At 37.5% G+C, this 21,670-nt stretch overlaps 1 protein-coding gene across 5 annotated transcripts in view; it reads right to left on the bottom strand.

Moving 5' to 3' along the window:
- Positions 1 to 21,670, bottom strand: part of srek1 (splicing regulatory glutamine/lysine-rich protein 1) — an 83,708-nt gene that overhangs the window by 48,445 nt on the left and 13,593 nt on the right. For 2 of the 5 annotated variants that reach the window (XM_072257793.1, XM_072257794.1), the window contains exons 2-3: positions 7,873 to 8,006; positions 877 to 992 (exon numbers count right to left, since the gene is read on the bottom strand). In XM_072257793.1, coding sequence (XP_072113894.1) covers positions 877 to 992; positions 7,873 to 8,006 — 250 coding nt within the window. Of the gene's footprint in view, positions 1 to 876; positions 5,641 to 7,872; positions 8,007 to 21,670 lie in introns of those variants that run through there. The other 3 variants (XM_072257796.1, XM_072257797.1, XM_072257795.1) reach the window with 3 other exon arrangements.

Raw genomic sequence — 21,670 nt, 5'->3', positions numbered from 1 at the left:
ATCACTGCTTTTAAGCTAATTAGCACAAGCTGTTCACCTGCCATCCAGGGAGAGAAACAGAGTTAGATGGAAAAGTGAGAAGATGAGGAACACTCAGAAGACAAATTTGATCTTCATTCTATCATGGACATCTCCTCTGTTTTCTCTATCATGCTCTCTTCACATTAAAAAAAAATTTTTATTACTTTTCCAGTTCGGATGAAAGACCCTTGTATGACCCATTGACTCTACTTCTCATCTCCACTGACGCAGCTTGATCAGTTAAAACATTTTCGGCATTCTTTGTTTCAGTTTTCAAACATCTGCTTTTCTTTGATCCATCTGCAGTTGCTTACCAGGTTAAGTAACACCATGACCCGCAAATTCTCATTCTTTTATTCAGAAGTATTCTTGCTCCTCCCTAGCTCTGTAATTTCCCCTCACAATGATCCTCTGAGATAACTGCTCTTTTCCATTTTACTAAATCAACTACTACATTATTCTGTTGATATGGCCTTAAGCTCTGGAATTTCTTCCACATGTTTTGCCTCTCTTTTCTCCTTTTAAATCTCTTTGAAGTCCACTGTTTTAACTAAGCCTTTGGACATTTGCCCAAAACATGTTTAAGTGCTTTAACCACATTTATTGTTTAATACAGCTTCTGAGAAGCACCTTGTATTAGCTTGCCATGCTAAAGGGGCCATGTAAACACAAGCAATTTTTATAGGATGAGTGACTAAAAAACAGATCAAATAAGTTTAATGGAGTATTTAAAAGACATTCAACTTTTGCATTAATTTCATATATCCAAGCTTATATTTGTTATCTTCAATTAAAATGCAATACAAAAAATAGAAAAAATTCCACAGGCACTTGAGGTATTAAAATATCACTCACAGAAGCCAAAGGGTTTGAAGTAGGTACTGGGAGCAAACCTGCACCAGATATCAGTCCTGTAACAGAAGTGGCAGGAGCCAAAAGAGGCAAGGCTTTGGATTCATCTGGGATTTTACCTGTGAAAGAAGCAACACAATTACTTAGGGTAATGGAAATTTTTTTTAAAAATTGAGATTTTTTTGCTCCCCATCTCAACAGCACAGATTGACTAATCTGAGAGCTCACTTCTAGATCCTTCCAAATATATACAAATATAAAGATGTCTTTTAACCTACTCTGTAATAAGATTAAAAGTGCAAAACTGTATGCAACCATATATTACAGGAAAATTTGTTTTAAAATTTAAAAATGTAGACAATAATTTAACACTTTGAGCTATGGTCACCTGTACTTGAAACTTATTGGTCATGTACCATACGATATCAAGCATGGACGTTTTCCCCAGGCGATCACTCTCAGTGTTCGAAAGTTGTGTTACACACGACAACCGTTCATGTTGGCTGCATCACTACTAGCACACAGAACATCAGATACAGAAAAGAAGAACATTTTTTAAAATTCTTTTTTTTAGTCCCCAATAAAATGACATAGCCAAAATCCGAGAACTGATTTTTTTAAAAATTAAAAACCAGTTAAACACTCATAGCAAGAAACTATAATTGTTTACTTATGAGATTACAACTGTTTCATATAATGATATTCAGGGCAAATTGAATTAAAAGTTACAGTTCTAATGTTTGTTGTCTGTTTATTCAATAAGGTGTCAAATAGTGCATGTGCGCCTCAACACAAATGGCTTCACAGTTAACTGGATTTCAGTTACTCTGGTAATAAAAAGGGGTGGACTAACTGCATTCCAAGATGCATACAGTCCTTAGGTGGCTATTTTATATTTTCCTAGCTTCTTTGCACACAGACAACAATGGACAGAATTTCTTCCATCCTAACCCTGCCGTCTACATAGCAGAAATCAACTAATTTTCTGGAGCATAACTTTGTTGTGTAGTTGCTGAGATGAAAAAGTCCTTGCAAAGTAAGTGTTCTATAACTCTCAATGGGAAAATGGTACAAGACAATATCTGAAGTCTCTCTATTGATTGGAAGTTACTTCTAAATCTGTAACTCCTGTCGCTAAGCAAAAATCAGGTTAATAAGTTCATACAGGATATGAAGAAATAATTGGGTTTGTCTGCCTTAATAAACAAAAAATTGAAATTTCATAAATATGAACTAAACAAAGAAATTTTGCAACAATGGAAATTCCCTTTTTCAAATTAATTAATTATATCCAGCACAAAAGCCGCAAAATAAAATAATTGACCCATCAATTGAGCCTGTGCTTCACAGGATAAAAATCCATGTTAACAGCACTATTGTAGCTCACACGCACTTTCAATTCTAACTTGTGTGTCAGAAAAAAGCCAAATCTGTTACTTACTCTGCTGTGCACAGCTCAGGCATGACATTGAACTGCCATTATTAACTATAAGATGGAGAATAAGTGAGAGTATGCAAGGGGAAAATGCGAAATAAGAAAACAGAGAGGAACCAAGTGAGTCGAAGCATGTTATGTAGCAGCATGAGACATAAAAAAAGAACAAATGAGAATGGTAGAAAGGAAGTGTAAAGATCAGATATTTAAAAGAGGAGCAATAAGCAAAAGTCGACAGAGGCAGGAAAGGATTAAGAAAAGAAATGGCACTGAATGTCAGCAGAAGTGTAAACATGTTTGTCATAAACTAATTCATTATTTTTGTTTTTTTTTAAAGCATGAAAGATTTAACAGCCTTAAATTTTTGCAAAGAAAACTGCGCATTAAAATTTTCAGGTTACTGGCATAATTATTAAACCTAAAGTGATTTATTAATATTAAATTTCATTTGTTTTCAAGATTCAAAATTTCAATTAAACATTTTTTTTTAAGTCCATTAGAAAAATGCGAAGGCCAGCAACCAAATCCATGTAGGAAGCTGCGAAAATTTATAGGCTGGATTGCCGATGAAATTTAACAGGACTTCATTTCAATTTCTTATAAGCTATTTCCTACCTGACAGTCAGCTGAATGTACATGCTGAACTGTGACCAGGAAGGAAAGCAAGCTAAGGGTGACACATTCATGACAAATAGAGAAGCTATTGTTGATAGTGAGCTGAGCAGGAGTAGTAGATGGTAGTGCAGGAAAAGAATCTTGGGCAACTGTAAGTGACCACAAATTACTGAGAGAAGCCTGAAAGCTTCAAGGACTTAAAGCATCCCTGTCTCACAAAGAACTTTGGAAAAGCCTGCTAATAATTAGTATTTAGTTAACTAGGTCTCACTGCTAGGTCTCCCAATGCATGGTAATCACATGAAGCAAGAGTGAATTTTAAACTGCACTTAACTGTATTGCAAGAACCCAAATTAAATATGTTAAAGAAGAATTCTATCTTTCCAAAGTGGGCTACAATCACCACAAATCTCACCAGCACAAAAGAATTTGAAACTGATGCACAAGTGTTAAAGAGTAGAATCATGTCAGCTTATCCTCACTTGGCCCTCTTTTATCTACTGATGATCTTGATCCTGATCCTCACAATAAGAAAGTTCTGTGACGTTTCTGCTCCATAGTCCTAAGTAAATGTGACAATAGAAAGCTTCTGAAGAAGCAGTTTTTTTTGACACGACTGACACAGCTAAATTTTCAGAACATCTTGAATGATCTCACTTGCACTGGATACTACAGTCACCTAAAATGCGTCTGTTCTTAGGAGAATTTTCCTGATTTTCCATAACAACACAAGTTTATTATACTTTCCCATAAAATTCCCTTGACTTCGATTGGAAGTCAATGGACAAATGATACATGAAGGCTGTACCAGGTCTGGACGAAAGAGAATACATTACCACTCTTTTTCATCTATTTGTAGGCCAAATATGTTAATTTATCCACGTCACTATGGGTTAGTAGAACTATTCTGAACTGCAACAGTAGGTATAAACATAGGTAAACAATGTATCCAAATTAACTACAATGCTTCATAATAATCCTCAACTTGCAGCATTAAAGAACTAACTCATCAAATGTTTTTTGTGATCATCACTGAAATTTAAATGAGTTTCAGTTTGGCATTTAAATTGTAATTCCTCAAATCATAGTTTGTAATACAAATCTAACTCTCCCACTTTCTAAAAACAAGCAGTAAAAGAGTTCTACCAAGGAGTTCCGGGAGGCAATTCCTTTGAAAGTTGATAAGAGTCCTGTGGACCTGGGAGGTCTAGAGTTTAATTTCCCACATTATGTCACTAATCCATGAATTGCATTTAAAACCACATGGGTGGATTCTGAGTATGGATAGAATTCAGATATACTGTATTATTCTTCCACAGTACTACAGAGAATTGATGTTTCCCGCAGAACGTTAACTTTGTTTCTCTCTTCACAGATCTGATGAACATATTCAGTATTTAGTTTTCATTAACCCACTTACTTTTGTTGTCAGAGTACACATATAAACAATCACCTTTTAAGTAATACACAAAAGAGCTGTTGGCACCCAAGAAAATTGTACCCCAGCACAAATCACTGCGTACACTAGGAAAAACTGCCAAAACTTAGGTTGTAATATAAAGATACAAGTTTAGTCAATTAAGAAAAATTCTTCCACACAGTGTCATATTGAGAAACATCAATTCTTACTTTTAAAATATTATCAAGCATAATAGATTTTAGATAAGAAAAAATATCTTATATCAATTTTAGCAAGTATTATTTTAGAAATAAAGATCATACACTACACTGCATTTTTCTAGTCCAAATGCATAATCTATTTTACATTACATAATAATGTTGATAATACAAACACTGGAAAGAAAGAATTTTTTTTTAAATGGCAGGTTTTGAGTGAACTGAGAGCGCAGCCAGTATTTGTGGGAAGGCCTGAAACACAGGCAAGAAATCAGGTTCACATTTTCAACTAATTGCATTATCTGCTGTTAAAAAAAAACTTTAAAACATGAGATATTTAATAATTGATTAAAACTGAAGTCAAATAGTTTGAAAAGTGCAAATGTGGTATAAAACAGATTTTTTTTGCTGCAGCTAACTTTCAATATTATCCATAAAACTTATACTGTTCTTACTTAGCAACATATACAAATAAGCAGATAGATATCATTACTCAAACAGGAAAAGGGGTCTCTCTACATACAGCATTCATAGCAAATGTTGTGGAACCAACTAGTGAAAGGTCTCAAATCAACTGAATGTTTCAATGCCGTACATTAAGTTTGTTAAAAACAAACTCTTGCAATTTAAAACATTTTATGGTTAAATGTAAATGTCAAATAACAAATAACATTTATCTTGGCATTTTAAAACAAAATGTTATAATTGATTCTTCCACAAAAAAAACTGACTCCCAATATAAACATACACACACACATGCCCACACACAGTCCATCTCTCTCTCTCTCTCTCTCTCTCTCTCTCACACACACACACGCATGCTGCACATCAGGCACTAATTTATTAAACAGCATTTTAGTTAGAGAACATTTACAAACACAGTACAGAAACAGAAAAGGATTAAAATGCCTAAAGAGAAGACGCATACAAGGGACAAATAAAAAAAAGACAGGGCATCCATCTTGGAAGAGGTCGACGGGCAGTCTCCAGTCATTATTCCCCCCGTGAAGGCTTTGCTTGGTTGGCAGCATTAGTGGCATGGCAAACAATGCCTACAGTAGGCAAGTGCACAGGTCTGCCTTCGCCAGTCTAGTCATCTACTAATGCACACACATCACAGAGAAAACATACAAAACCAAATTAATATTGGTACTGGGATTCCATCTACCATTCAATATGGTTAATAAAGAAAAACCTTAAGTTAATTAAAATGTATTTCAAATTACCGGAAAACATTATATACCTGCAGGAAAAGAACCAGCCACTGGTTTGGCTTTTATGAAAGAAAATGTAGCTATTTATTGCTCCAAAGCCATAATACTGAACCACCTTTTAGAATTGTAATGTAGTGTCAACATAAATATATGAAAGCAATTAAAAATTGCTCAGCTAACTTAACACTGTACAAATACTACATTTTTGTATATTTGTACGGAACACAAAAATCCATTTATTCCTATAGGATGGCAAACCATTTATTATTGAAATGGCATATAAAGTCATAAATATTAATTTTCAAGTGTTAAAAAATGTAATTTTCATATATATATATATATATATATATATATATATATATATACACCATGATTTCTAACTCTGAAAAGGTTCATTTAATGTTAGCTTTCAATACGCATTTCAAAGTAAGCCTTTATCTGCCATACCATCTTTGCCGTTTACACAATAACATCAGCAAGACAGCATTTGCATTAGTAACAGTTATCTGTCAAAGTAATTATATGAAGGATAAAGTAAGGGTAGAGAATGTTTTCAAAAACACACCTTAAAAATGTTTACAAGTGAATGCTTAAGTTAATTACGATATGAACACAAGGTCCAGCATCATAATTTCACTTGTAGGCTTTCTTTTCAAACTCTGCTTTGAACAGTTAACACTTACGACTATTATGGAGAAAGCAACTGATGCAAATTAATGGAACTTCACTTGGAAATTACAAATTCCTCAGCAACCTTGAAACCTGCACATACCAGCTAATTAATATTAATTTTTCCAGCCAGTTAACAACATTATTTGTAACTGTATGTGGAAATACACACATTTTGAATAGTTAATCTAAAAGATAAAACATAATTTACATCATTTATTCCTATTATGCTGGCCGCTGACCTCTAGCTTTTAAAAAAAATGTGTACCTAATTTATACAGCTTCATTCTCAGGTCTGTTATTTGCCAGTAATCAGGGTTAAAATGGAACCTTTCTCAAGTCCGCACCATTCAAGTACAGCCTTTTCACTATGGTAAAACAAATTAGAAGATACAACCTATAGATTTATTCCAAAACTACTTCTGGTTTACTTTAACAAAGTTAATTAATTTATTTTTGTATGTTTTATACTGCATTTATACATTTTGCAATCTTACCTCTTGCTTAATAAATTAATATTGTGGGAAAAAATTGGCATATTGAAAATAAAAATTGATATATTAATAGTTTTGTTCAAGTACAGGTTATCCCACAACTAGCATCATTATAAGCACTATTTTAGTCTTAATTAAGCTGTATAATTATTAATTCAGAATAAATTGCATCAAAGTCCTTTTTTGAAAAGAAATCCTATATAGTTATTTGTCACAACTGTTTCACTTTATTTAGTTTTTGGTCATATTACTATTTAAAAAACATAGGTCTGTCACAAAAACATGATTTTGAATAACCTGACACAGCTTGCATAAGGTGTGTCGCTATTTCAAAATATTTTATCATGACTAAAATTAGTGGGCTAAATAGATTTCCACAAAAATAAGTGCTAGAACAAAATGCAAGTGATATTTTGAAGACTGAAGTTATATGTACAATATCAGTAATGAATGCATTCAAACAGATATACAAAATTTCTTGCCTGTTACTTTAATGAAAATAGATACAGGAGCGGACTATAATATCATTGCAAAAATAAAGGAGTGCATTCAGACATTAATTACTAATTCTGCACATTAAAGTCCAAGTCTCCATTTATTCTGTCAGCCTGGGTTTAAAACATCATGGCACAATTGAATTTTGGTCAGAGACATGAGCTAAGGAAAGAAATGTGGATGTGGAAGTGGGCCTTGGATGCACGTACTCAATCACAGAATAAGAGTTCTGGTTTCCCTGCCATGAATTGTTGGGGCATGCTTTTGCAATATTCAGAGTTCCATCAACCTACTTCTTATTTTTCTTAATGTACATATTGTACTAGATAACAGAATAATCTGTGATAAATGTGATAAAGTCCACTGTCCACTTCCAAGAAACTTTCTCTCAGCTAAACAGAGGATACATAATTAAAAGTCTGAGAGCTCATGAATTTGCAACAAAGCCTTCAATACCTACCTTCATTAAAGGGTACAACAATCAGGCCTCTGTCTATAAAAACCACGTTTGTTAGATGCTGGGCCACACCAACACTCACGGGATCGTGATATTTAATGTAACATACCCTTGACGAAACTGGGATAGGTGAATTGCTGTAAGGGAGAACAGGAGGTAATCAGTTAACTAAAATTATTACAACAGATTCCTACATGGCAGCTGAATTTCCCCTTCATTTGTGCTCACCATGTGCAATAAACCACTGTAGAATGCTGAACACGTTATAGTGATCAGGAAACAGTTAAATCTGAGACAGAAAGGGAGGTGACAAGGGAGAGATGCTAAGACAACCAGCTCCAAAATGCGGAACAAATAGCATTTAAAAAATGTACTCTTAAGACACAGGCAAGGCCAATATTTAGCAAATATAGTGTTGAGGGTAGGGCATTTTTTTTTAAAACACGAGGTAGTAATTTAATATTCCACCTTAGAGACAATTAAGTAAATTGCATTGACTAGAGACTGGAATTAGGAAATAGTAGTCTGGTAAGACAAGAGGTTTCTTAAGGAATTTTAGTGGGCTCACTGTCGACATCTACCTGTTACATTGCTAAGGTTAAGCATTGGCTTGTCTGTTTGTTTGGTCCTGGCCTACCAATTACTACAATGAAATCCAATAGATGCTGCTGCACACAAGATAGAAGACCACATAATGAGCGTTTCAACAACGAAAGATAACTGGATCACAGAATTCAACCCTCTGCTTGGAAGTTACACATTCTGTTCTTAGCTTATACACATCTGTTGGGCTTACACGATGCAGGAAATTTGGACAAACACATTACATTAATAAAGACAAAGTAAGCATTTCAGTATCTTTTTAGCTAAATATACCTGTGATGCAGTAGAAATACAGCGAGTGTAGTACTGTTACCATGCCCAAGTATTGTTTTAACAATTTATCACTTGATAATTTGCTTGATCAGAAAAGCTTACAACGTATACACAAATATTACAGCACACATACATTTAAAATGAGTACAAATGCTTCATCTCAAATTAATCAGAATTCTGTCAAGAGCACAGAATTTAGGAACAATATAAATGAACTCTAGTCTTACTGCTTCACTTAATGATCTAACCATGTAAGTATATATAAAGACACATCACAATTGTTCCTTAACTGCAGTTATTGCTACTATTAAAAGCCCTCTCCATAAAAAGACCTTACCATTCCCAAACATGGACCAGCTTTCATGGTTGTTGCGACACTGCAATGTGTAAGATTAAAGGAATATAGGTTCCAAAGGAGATAGCAATCAAACATTAACCAAAATACAATTTAAAAAATCATAACCTAACTTTAGAAATATGCATAATTCCAAAAACTTCACACACAAAATGCTGAAGGAACTCAGCAAGTCAAACAGAATTTATGAAAAGGAATAAACAGTCAACACAGCCCCTTCCAACAATCAAAGAAACTATATGGTTTCCAAGAGCTTGCTTCTTTACCTGAATAATGGCAAAGTTACATAAAAGGATCCAACTATACTCAATACTACACACACCTATTACTTCAATATTCAGTAATGATCACCAAAATGTTACATGCAGAAGCATCAGCTGAGGGTAACATTAAGCAAAACTAAGATTCATCTGCTCCAAAACTACCAATAATCACATGGTAACGATACCCAAAGGGTGACTGATACACCGAAAGCCAACCCAATAACCACTTTGAATAGAAAACAAATCTATCACATTTATAATTAATAATATTTGGAGCATGCATGGAGGAGTTTGTTATTATTTTAGAATTAATTTCAGCAAAATCCAAAGTGCTACTTTATGCAAATATCATCACACACTGCCTACCTGTTAAATGAGTTGCTTACATTCTATTCCTGGGTTTTCAGTGAAAGCTGATCACAAAAATAAAAGCAATGAAATACAAGATAGAGATAAAAGGTGAATTGATTACAAGACTATGATAAAAAAATATAGATAAAAATCACTTATTTAACAGTTAATTTATCTTTTACCTGCACATAGATAAAAGATGTTCTGTTGCATTTTGGAATTGCATATATTTATATAAATATACACACTATGAAAATGCAACACAACGAACTTTATCAGAATGACAACTAATTCACTTGTTAGAACTTTCAGCTGAATGTCAAATTATTTTTAAAAAATAATTCACTTGGAGGTTCTATTGATATGTGGAAACAAATAATTCCTAATCATCTCAAAAACTACAAAAGGGTCTAGACACTCCACCAGTAATTTTGAGTGTTTTTTTTACACTACTCAAGTTCAAAGATGCTTTCAGGGAGATTCTAAGCTAACTTGGCAGCAGGACAGGAACTTGAAATAGGAAGTCGAGAAACAAAGTTGGGAAAAACAAAGCTGGACAAATTAAAAACTAACAATATAATGGGCAAACAAGAGAAAATCTACAGATGCTGGAAATAAATCCAAGCAATACACACAAAATGCTGGAGGAACTCAGCAGACAAGGCAGCATCTATGGAAAAAAGCAGTTGACATTTCAGGCCGAAACCCTTCAGCAGGACTGTAGAAAAAAGGCTGAGACGTAGATTTGATAGATGGGGGAAGGGGAGAGAGAAACACCAGGCAATAGGTGAAACTGGGAGAGGGAGAGATGAAGCAAAGAGCTAGGAAGTTGACTGGTGAAAGAGACGGAAGGCCATGAAAGAAAGAAAAAAGGGCGGGTGGAGCACCAGAGGGAGGCAATGGGTGGGCAAGGAGATAACATAAGAGAATGAGGGAGGGAAAAGGGAATGGGAAATGGGGAAACGATGAAGGGGATGGGGAGGCACTACTGGAAGTTTGAGAAATCGATGTTCATGCCACCAGGCTGAAGGCTACCCGAACGTTCCTCCAACCTAGGTGTGGCCTTATCACAACAGTGGAGGAGGCCATGGAAGAACATCAGAATGGGAATGGGAAGTAGAATTAAAATGGGTGGCCAATGGGAGATCCCGCTTGTTCTGACGGTCAGAGTGTAGATACTCAGCGAAGCAGTCTCTCAATCTACGTCGGGTCTCACCAATATACAGAAGGCCACACCAAGAGCACCAAAAACAATATACGACCCCAACAGATTCACAGGTGAAGCACTTGTTCCACTTGCAAGGAAAAGTGCCAGGAGGGAAATCAGTGGGGAGGGGCAAACAGACAAAGGAGTCGTGTAAGAAGTGATCCCTGTGGAAAGCAAAAAGTGGGGGGTGGGGGGGAGGGAAAGATGTGTTTGGTGGAGCAATCCAGTTGGAGGTGGCGGAAGTTTCAGAGAATTAGGTGCTGGACGCGGAGGGTGTGAGGTGGTAGGTGAGGGCAAGAGGAACCCTATCCCTGGTAGGGTAGCAAGACGATGGGGTAAGAGCAGACATGCATGAAATGGAAGAGATGCAGTTGAGGGCAGCGTTGACGGTGGAGGAAGGGATGCCCCTTTCTTTGAAAAAGGAGGACACCTCCTTTATTCTAGAATGAAAAGCTTCATCCTGAAAGCAGATGTGTCGGAGACAGAGGAATTGAGAGAAAGGAGATGGCGTTTTCACAAGTAGCAAGGTGGGACAAGGTATAGTCCATGTAGCTGTGAGAGTCCATTGGTCTATAAGAGACATCGGTAGATAAGCTGTCTCCGGAGACACAGACACTGAGATCGAGAAAGGGAAGGGAAGTGTCAGAAATGGACCAGGTGAATTCGAGGGCAGGGTGGAAGTTGGAGGCAAAGCGGATGAAATCGACAAGTTCAGCACCAATGCAGTTGTAGATGTAGCATAGTAAATATAAAGGTCAAGTTTCCTGGCAGTTTGAAGAACTCTCCAAGCAATAGACTATTTTAGATTTATCCCTGTACAGTGAGATTATCTTATTCTAAAGAAGTCCAAGGAAAGAGAGATAATAATATGCTGTGTATTCTTCTTAATTCAGACACACTGAGTCCAGTGTTAGTCCAATTACCCAAAGTTTAATGGAAATAGTTAAAATGTTACTAAATGACAAACTATTGTTTAAGTAAAAAATTATGTGTTTAAATGAAAAACAGAACAAATTACAACACTATCGTTACTACTATAGTTATATTAAACTGTGTATTAGTTCCTAATTGTTATCGATGGAGGAATCGATCCAGAGCATATTGTCATGTTCATTTGATTTTGACTGCAAATGAACAAAATCAGCACAATGCAGATAACCGACTGCCTTCATACAATCCTTTCGACAAATCTCCATTTTCATTGTGACATTCAGGTGGTTGTGGATACCTTCAAATTCCTCATATTGCCTAACTTGAAGTAGTGAAATTGTTTTGATTTTCACTCCTGCTGTTTCTGCCATCTCCAAGCCTGAATGTTTGAAAAAGCAGTGAGAAAATAGTTCTGAATTGTATGGCTGCTTATTTCTCACCAACTATTGGTCACGAAATCACTGCTCTTTGATCACAAACACACATACAGCTGATGCTATTTAAAAACTGTTCATTCTAAGCATGGTACAATGTCTTATGCCCATGCAACTGATGCTAGGTAGAAACTGTTCGGCAACACTCTCCTGCCCCCGTTAGGTGGCATAGTGTTCCAAATAAAAGAAGGGATTGCTGGCTATGGTCTTGAATTGTTTTTGTTCTTTTGCCCCATTTAACCGATGGCCCAATTAACTGGAATCCACTGTAATTTGAGATTAAGTTGGTTGAAAATTCACCCTGCCAAAGACAGTCATTTGCTAGCATTTGAAGAAATACACAATCTGACAGAACTGAATTCCTTTAAGACACAAATGCATGACAGGAAAAGTGGTCCAACCAAGGATCACAGGAGAAAGACAGTATCAAATTCAAGCAAAAACCTGAAAAAGCTACAGTACTGTGCAAAAGTCTTAGGCACATGTAAAACAAAAATCTGTACGGTGAAGATGCTTTCAAAAATAATGGATGGAAAAGTTTCAAAATATCAATAAGTTTTCTTTGAAGAGCAGTATACAGTAAAAAAAAGACAAAATCAAATCGATATTTGGTGTGAACATCCTTTGCCTTTAAAACTGCATCAATTCTTTTAAGTACACTGTTGTGTAGTTTCATAAAGAAAACCAGCTGGTAGGTTGCCCCAAGCATCTGGGAAAACTTACCACAGCTCTTCCAACAACTTTGGCTGTCTTCCTTGCTTGTCTTTCCAGGTAATCTCAAACAGCCTTGATGATAAGACCATAGACCTTAAGATATAGGAGCAGAATTAGGCCATTTGGCCCATTGAGTTTGCACTGTCATTTCATCATTTCTGATCCATTTTCCCACTCAACCCCAATCTCCTGCCTTCCTCCTGACAAATCAAGAATCTTTCAACCACTTCCTTTAACATACATAAAGACCTGGCCTCCACAGCTGCCTATAGCAACGAATTCCACAGATTCACCATTCTCCGGCTAAAGAAATTCCTCCTCACCTCTGTTCTAAAAGGATACCCCTCTATTCTAAGGCTGTGTCCTCTAAGACTCTCGCGCCATAGGAAACATCCTCTCCAAATCATTCTTCTGAATTCTAGTGAATACAGGCCCAGAGCCATCAAAAGCTCTCCATATGACAAGGCATTCAATACCAGAATCATTTTTGTGAACCTCTTATGATCCCCTCCAGTTTCAACACATCCTAAGGTGCCTAAAACTGCTCACAACACTTCAAGTGAGACCTCACCAGTGCTTCATAAAGTCTCAACATTACATCTTTGCTTTTATATTCTCATTCTCTTGAAATGAATGCTAACAAAGCACTTGCCTGCCACACCACAGACTCCCAACCTGCAAATTAACCTTTAGGAAATCCTGCACAAGGACTCCCAAGTCTCTTTGCACCTCAGTTTTTTGTATTTTCTCTCCATATAGAAAAGCACGAACCCTTTCATTTCTTCTGCCAAAGTGCATGATTATACACTTCCCACTGTATTCCATCTGCCATTTCATTGCCATTCTCCTAATCTAAGTCCTTCCGTAGCCTCTCTGTACCTGCCCCTCAAGCTATCTTCATATGATCTACAAACTTTTCAACAAAACCATCAATTCAGTCATCCAAATCGCTGACAAATAACGTAAAAAGAAACAGTCCCAACCCAAACCCCTGTTGCACCAGTAGTAACTGGCAGCCAGCAAGAAAAGGCTCTTTGTATTTCCACTCAAAAAATGCTGGTGAACGCAGCAGGCCAGGTAGCACCTATAGGAAGAGGTACGGTCAACGTTTCGGGTCAAGACCCTTTGTCAGGACTGCTGCATTCACCAGCATTTTTTGTGTGTGTTGCTTCAATTTCCAGCATCTGCAGATTTCCTTGTGTTTGTATTTCCACGCTCTGCTTCTTGCCGATCAGGCACTGCTTTACCTGTGCTGGAACATTTCTTGTAATACCATGGGCTTGTAGCTTGTTAAGCAGCTTCATGTATGGCACCTTGTCAAAAGCCTTCTGAAAGTCCAAGTACACATCATCAACCAATTCTCCTTTGTCTAACCAGCTTGTTATTTCTTCAAAGAATTCCAACACGTTTGTCAGGCAAGATTTTCCCTTGAGGAAACCATGCTGACTACAGCCTACAGTATTTTATCATATGACTCCAAGTACCCCAAAACCACACTTTTGGCAATCGACTCCAACATCTTTCCAACCACTAAGGTCAGACTAACTGGCCCATAAATTCCTTTCTTCTGCCTTGAAAGATCATTACTAATGCCTCCAAGATCTCTCAGCCACCTTTTCAGAACTCTAGGGTGCACACCATCTGGTCCAGGTGACTTATCTACCTTCAGACCTTTCAGTTTCCTAAGAACTTTCTCCCTAGTAATGGTAACTTCACACACTTCAAGACCGCTGACACCTAGAACTTCCGCCAGCGAAGACTGATGCAAAATACTTATATAATTCATCCACCATTTCCTTGTCCCCCATTACTACCTCTCCAGCATCTCCACTCTCACCTCTTTTTTACACTCTATGTATCTGAAAAAAGTTGAGATCTGAATGACGTTGAGATCAGGGCTCTGTGGTGGCCATATCATCTGTTGCAGAATGCCTGTTATTCTTTTCACTGTAGAACATCCTTTATGACCCTGGTCACTGCCCAGAATGATGTTGGGACTGATCAGATGCCTCCCTCATGGTACTGTGTGACGGATAAGGATCTTTTTAAACTTCTCATCATTGACGATTCCGTTAATTCTGACAAGATCACCAATTCCATTTGCAGAAATGCAGCACCAAATCTGAAGGGAATTTCCACCATCCATCACTGCTGGCTGCAGACACTCATCCATTTGACGCTCTTCAGCTCTTCTACAGACAAACTGCTTCCTGTTCCAGCCAAGCATTTCAAATTATGACTTGCCAGTCCAGACCACTTGATGCTATTGTTCAGCACTGCAGTCCTTGTGTTTGTGTGGCTTTATTTCCACTTCAGAATAGTTTTTTGACAGCAATTCATCCAGAAAGACCACTTCTGACACGACTTCTCTGAACTGTAGAGGAGTATACTTGGGTTATAGTGGTTTCTGTGATTTCACAACTGATAGCACTGCGGGACATCAGTTTGATGCATCTCTTGTCCAGTGCAAGCAGTTTCCACGGCCAACCACTGTGTTTCTGGTCCTCAATCTTGCCCATTTTTTAGTTCTTCTTCAGATGATCTTGGGACAGCACATCTAGAAACTCCTGCTTAAGAAGAGATCTCGTTGATGCAGGATAACTACCTGTCTCTTGTTAATAAGCCTGCTCTTTCCATGGTGTAAGAAATGATGATTTGAAAGTTAAACTGTCACATCCGCCACATCCTCATCTTTTAGTTTGGTTGAACTTCGCCCAGTTTGATTCTTTCTTCTGTTAATCAGTTTAGTTCATTCAATTCTTTACGTCATTGATCATTAGCATCTGTTTCTCATCTGTTTCATCATGCACTGGGCTATACCTAAAATTAATCAAGTTTTTATTTGAAAACTGGACTATTAATTAATATGTTGCTTTCTTTAATGAAATACAAAAAAATTCTTTGTAACATTTAATATTTTGGAAAATGACTGTTTGGAAATCTTATTTATTTTCTTTTCTACTGACACACTAATGCAGAAGATATATAAAAAAAAATCTAAAACAAAATGAATATAAAAAATCTAGCCTAACAGTTTTGTATAGTACCCTATTGGTCCAAGGATCAAGTTTGGCACTGACATCATGGGCCAAAAGGCCTTCCTGTGCTATACTGTTCTATATTCTATTTAGCAAACAAGGATCAAGCCATTTGATAGAGAAAGTGAAACCAGAAAATGGAAGTAAACTTGCAAAAAGGCATAAGAGGTCTATTAAAAGGAAAAGACTAACAAGGTCAATTGTAGGTTCTTTGCAAACACAAGTGAGATAATTTATAAAGGACATGCCAATCCCCCATCCGACTTTTTGAACTGTAGAGCTGACCACTTTATATTGGGTCGTTTACTGTTCCAAACATAGTATTGTATTAAAGAGTCCAGTTTTTGCCAATATCCTGCTGGAGACGCAAGTGGGATCATTGAGCTGATAAAATTAATGCGGGGTAAGATGTTCATTTTAATGACGGATATACGGGCTGGGTCTGATGCTGGCAGGTGTCTCCATCTATTAGAATCTTCGGTTTTTTTCAAAATTAAAGAGTAATTTGTTTTAGCCACAGACGATAGGGAAGTAGAGGACCTCATTTGTAACATTAATCTGGGGAGGGAGAGACACCTTATTTTATCTGTATTGATCAGCATCGGTGCTGATTTTGGCAGATTAACTTTGTACCCTGAAAGAAATCCAAATTGTTCCAGTGTTTTTAAAACATAGGGGAGAGTTTGTTGAACATTTGCCATATAAACTAATACGACGTCCGTGTAAAGTGATATCGAATGTGAAAGGGTGCCCTTGTCATGTGCCCCATCCTATGTCAAATAACTCTGAGAAACCTCCTCCCACACATAACCGGGCTGAAGGATTAGCATACAGTGTTTGAATCATATTGATAAATTTATCACTGAACTTAAATTCTTTTAGAACTCCCCAAAGATATGGCCATTCAAGGCGATCGAACACTTTTTCAGCATCTAGAAATAGCAGGCCACAGGAAGGCAGGATTTTATGCATTGCACTCAGTATGTGTAAGAGCTGGCGAATATTATCAGATGCGAGACATCCCCTGATAAAGCCTGTTTGATCTGGGCTAATTATTTTCCCAACTACTGTCTTGAGTCTACTGGCTAAGACTTTGGAAAATATCTTGAGGTCAGCATTTTATCAAGGAGATTGGACGGTAATTGGCACACTCAAAGGGGTCCTTATCGGGCTTAGGTATAACTGTGATCAGGGCTGTGTTTAGATCTCTATGGAAAGCGCCATTTCCAATAGCATAATTTAATGTTTCTAACCATACTGGTCCAAGAATATCCCAAAGTACTAGGTAAAGTTCCACAGGTATGCCATCTATATCTGGCGTACAGCCCTTATTTGTAGCTTTGACTGCTTTGAGTAGCTCATCCAGTGTACTAGGAGATCCTAGAGTTTTGGTGTCCTCTAATGACAACGTAAGGAGGCCTAATCCACTAAAAAAAAATCCGGGAAGTCTTTCTCAGAAGGAACTAAACCACTTGTATACAGTTCTTTTTTTTGGGGGTGTGCCTGCGTGCGTGTGAGTCTGTGCATGTGCGTCTGTGATGATGTCTTTTTCATGGCTTTTTTACAAGGCGCGGAGCGAGAGAGAGACTGTGTGGCACGCCACTCCTCACACAGACATTTTTGCAGTATTTTTCCCTTTCATTTTACGAGGTCGAGTTGCGATCTCGACAGTCAACCCGGCACGGATGGAAAGCGTACTCGGGTACCTCCGTTCTCGGGTCCGGCGCCAATGTCATTGCGCCATCAGCCAGCCTGTGTACAGTTCTTTAAAGTAATTCTTGAATGTCTCGTTTATTTCCTCTGTTGAAGATACTACTCCACATTTAGCACATCTAATCGCTGGTATAGACCTTTTAGCTTCCTGTTGTTTCGAGCTTAGTGCCAAAAGATGGCTCGGTCTGCTGCCTTCTGCATAATACTTATGTTTGGTTATATGGATCATATATTCTGCCCTGCTTCTTAATAAATCATCTAATTCTGCTTGTTTTGTTTTGAGCTTGTTTTCTTTTGTTATGGTGTATCTCCTTTTGAGATCATTCTCCAAAACCTTACATTCTTCTTCTAGGTTAGAAATCTGGCTTTTATGTAGGTGGGAACTGAACCGTATGGCATTATTTCGTAAGAAACCCTTCATGGAGGCCCAAATCACTGTCACATCTGAGAGACTATTTTTATTTAAATTTATAAATTCCGTCAGTTTTGTTCTCAGTTGTGTTAGAAATTCGTCTTTTTTTTAGAAGGGTGGAGTTAAGCCTCCACCTAGTAGCCTTATTTTTGATTTTGCCATAATTAAAAGTAGATATAAGTAGGTTGTGATCCGATAGATGAGTATACCAAAGGCAGCAAACCAGAGGATATAAGAATGTAATCTATCCGAGAGAAAGTTTTATGTCTTGTGGAGAAGAAGGTATAGCCTTTAGCAGATGGATTATGCGCCCTCCATACATCAGTTAAATTTAAATCTGTTAGAAAGAGGTTAAGCGCTTTGGAAGCAGATTCTTGAGAGCTTGATATAGTTGAGAAAGATTCATTGAGGTTATTGTTTACCAAAGCATTCATGTCCAAACCAACATATAGTTGGTAGTCACTTAACTTCAGTAATTGTGAGGTAACTGAGGGAAAAAATTCAGCCTTGAATATAGTTGGGGGCATATAGGCTAATGAATGCAACTTTTTTTTTACCCTGAATGGATGTACAGTAAAAAGCTAGATGTCCTTCAATGTCGGAGCCAGTCCTTTCAATTGATACATTAATACTATGTCTCATTAATATCATTACTCCTTTCGTACGAGTACCATCAGCTGATTCCACAACGGGTTTATAAAAGCAGTTTTGAACACTGGGATTGTCATTAGGTTTAAGATGTGTTTTCTGTAACAGCATGATATCTATCTTCTTTCTGCAGAAGAAATCTAAAACCTTCGAACACTTGTAGGGAGAGTTTAATCCTCTAACATTAAACGATACAATAGTAAGATTTTCTAATTTATCCGTGTTGCTCATCTTCCCCTGGATCTGTTGTTGTAAGTTGGTGGTGAAGCCCCAAGTTACCCCCTTCTCATCCTCCTCCCGTCACCCCTCCCATTCAACCCTTTACTTTGTAACATCTGTGAGTGTCACTTAGCAATGTCAAACACTGAACATTAACCGTCCCCCTCTAGCACCAATGAATTAGAAAGGCAAAGCGGTTCTCATAGACAATCATATCAAAGAGACAAGAAAAAAAACCTGGTCAAATCCATTAACCTATATAATTAAAACCATTCCCATCTCAAATATAGTATAACACATAATCAAGACCCTAACAGCCCTCTTGCGGGAGACTGTTGCCTTACTAGACCATCGTTTTGCGATGAAGCCAGTGACATCTTATCTCGCGCCCAGGAATGTAAACAAGTCTACTGGAGACATAACCCGAAATGAACATGTACAACTAAAGTTATTCAGAACAAACTGCTGTTTTTCAGCTTCACTCTTGATGAAGTATGACATTTGGGTGTGTTGAATATCACCTTAGAAAGTAAAAGATAAAAAGTATATTCTAGGTGGACTTGTATCACATTACCATGTTATCCTTGTACTAACAAATTTCAATATATTAAAACACTGCTTAAATAAAGAAACTAAAAGTCTACACAAACTCTGGATATGGTCTCGCCAATAAACTACACAATTTAAATGCAACTTCCCTACATTTTATCTGTCAAGATTTATATATGCTTTTTTCCCCCAAGCCAAAATGAGCAATTTCACATTTTCCCTAATGACATTCTATTTGCCATAATTTTGTTTAAACTCACGAAGAAGCTACAAAGGGACACAGGTACAACATATTATCTTTATTCCTATCTACCTGTATTTCAATATTTCTTCAGCAACTAAATTTTCAGTACCTTCATCCAAGTCATTTACTTAAATCGTATAAATGGAGGTTCCACCACTCTTGCATACCACTGGTTACATAAAAAGACTCCCTTATGCCTACTCTATACTTGGCTATAACATCTTGTTTTATCATATCAGTGTCGATAAGCCAACAGTCCTCTAATTTCAGATAAAAACAGAAATATTGGCATTTGCTACTCACCATTCTCAATGACCCTTTCCTGAATCTCGGGAGTTTTGAGACAAACATATAAATCTATCAATGATTTGACTAGCCATTTATTTTAAGATCTGAGATGAATTTCATCACAACCCGAAGATTATCAGCTCTCAGGTCCAATTTGGCTGGTACTACTTTCCAGGTGATTTTAATTTTCTGGATCCTCTCCCACCTGACCAATTCTTGATTTTAGATATTTAACTCACATTATGATATCTATGACAGTAAAGCAGGTCATTCAACCCAGAGTCAACTCCAGATCTCAGATTAATTCCCCTCCTTGATTTATTTCCCTATAACCTGTTTCTCTCTCACAGACTCTACTTTGACTCTCTACTTAGATGAACAGCACTTCATTCTGCCTGAGTACCCTAGAACCCAACAGAATGATCACTGAAATTCTCAACTTCAGATAACCAACACTCCCTGTGTGCCTCTCTCTCCTGTCCCCCACACGAACCCACTTTCATTCCTCTTCTCCAGCTGGTTCCACTTAACTATCACCCACACAGTACTCCTTAATTTTTCCAATATTCTCCCCCAACAGATTTGATTGATCACCTCTCTTAAATCAGATACAAGCACCTGCAGCCTCATTTCCACCTAATACTTCCCAGCCTCTGTCTCTACCTTCCCCTCTTATCCAGCTCCATCTAACCTCTTTTACTCTTTCCAAAATTTTATGTAACTATCACTCACCAGCCAATCTCCTAACTCTGACCACTTCTTCCACCCATGATCTCTTCTCTGTTTCCCCAATCATTTGCCAGCCCCGCCTCAAATTTTTCCCTCAGCCCTTTAGACTGACTATTTTGCCTCTTCACTCTTAGTTCTAATGCAGTCTCAACCCAAAACATTAAATATTTCCACAAAACCATAAGACATAGGTGTGGAATTAGGCCATCTGACCCATCGAGTTTGCTCTGTCATTCAATCATGGCTGTCCTTTTTTTTCCCTCCTGCTCAACCCTATTTCCCGGCCTTCTCCCCGTAACCTTTGATGCCATGACCAATCAAGAAACTCAATCTCTGCCTTAAGTACACCCAACAACCTGGCCTCCACAGCTGCATGTGGCAACAAATTCCCCAAATTCACCACCCTCTGGCTAAAGAAATTTCTCCCCATCTGTTTTGAAAGACCGCCCTCGTATCCTGAGGCTGTGCGCTCTGCTCCCAGGCTCTCCCACCATGGGAAACATCTTTTCCAAATTTACTCTGTCTAGGCCTTTCAACACTCAAAAGGTTTCAATGAGATCTCCCGTCATCCATCTGAATTCCAGCGAGTACAGACCCACGTATGATAACCTTTTCATTCCTGGAATCATGCTTGTGAACCTCCTCTATACCATCTCCATTGCCAGCACATCCTTTCTAAGATGAAGGGCCCAAAACTATTCAAGGTGGGGCCTCACCAGCGCTTATAAAGCCTCAGCATCACATCCGTGCTCTTGTATTCTAGACCTCGAGATGAATACTAACATGACATTCGCCTTCCTCACCAACAACTCAAACTGCAAGTTAACCTTC

Source organism: Mobula birostris, chromosome 5 (assembly GCF_030028105.1).
Source record: "Mobula birostris isolate sMobBir1 chromosome 5, sMobBir1.hap1, whole genome shotgun sequence".
Classification (NCBI taxonomy): Eukaryota; Metazoa; Chordata; class Chondrichthyes; order Myliobatiformes; family Myliobatidae; genus Mobula; species Mobula birostris.
The sequence above is the reverse complement of the archived record's forward strand: the minus strand, read 5'-3'. Positions and strand labels throughout refer to the sequence as shown.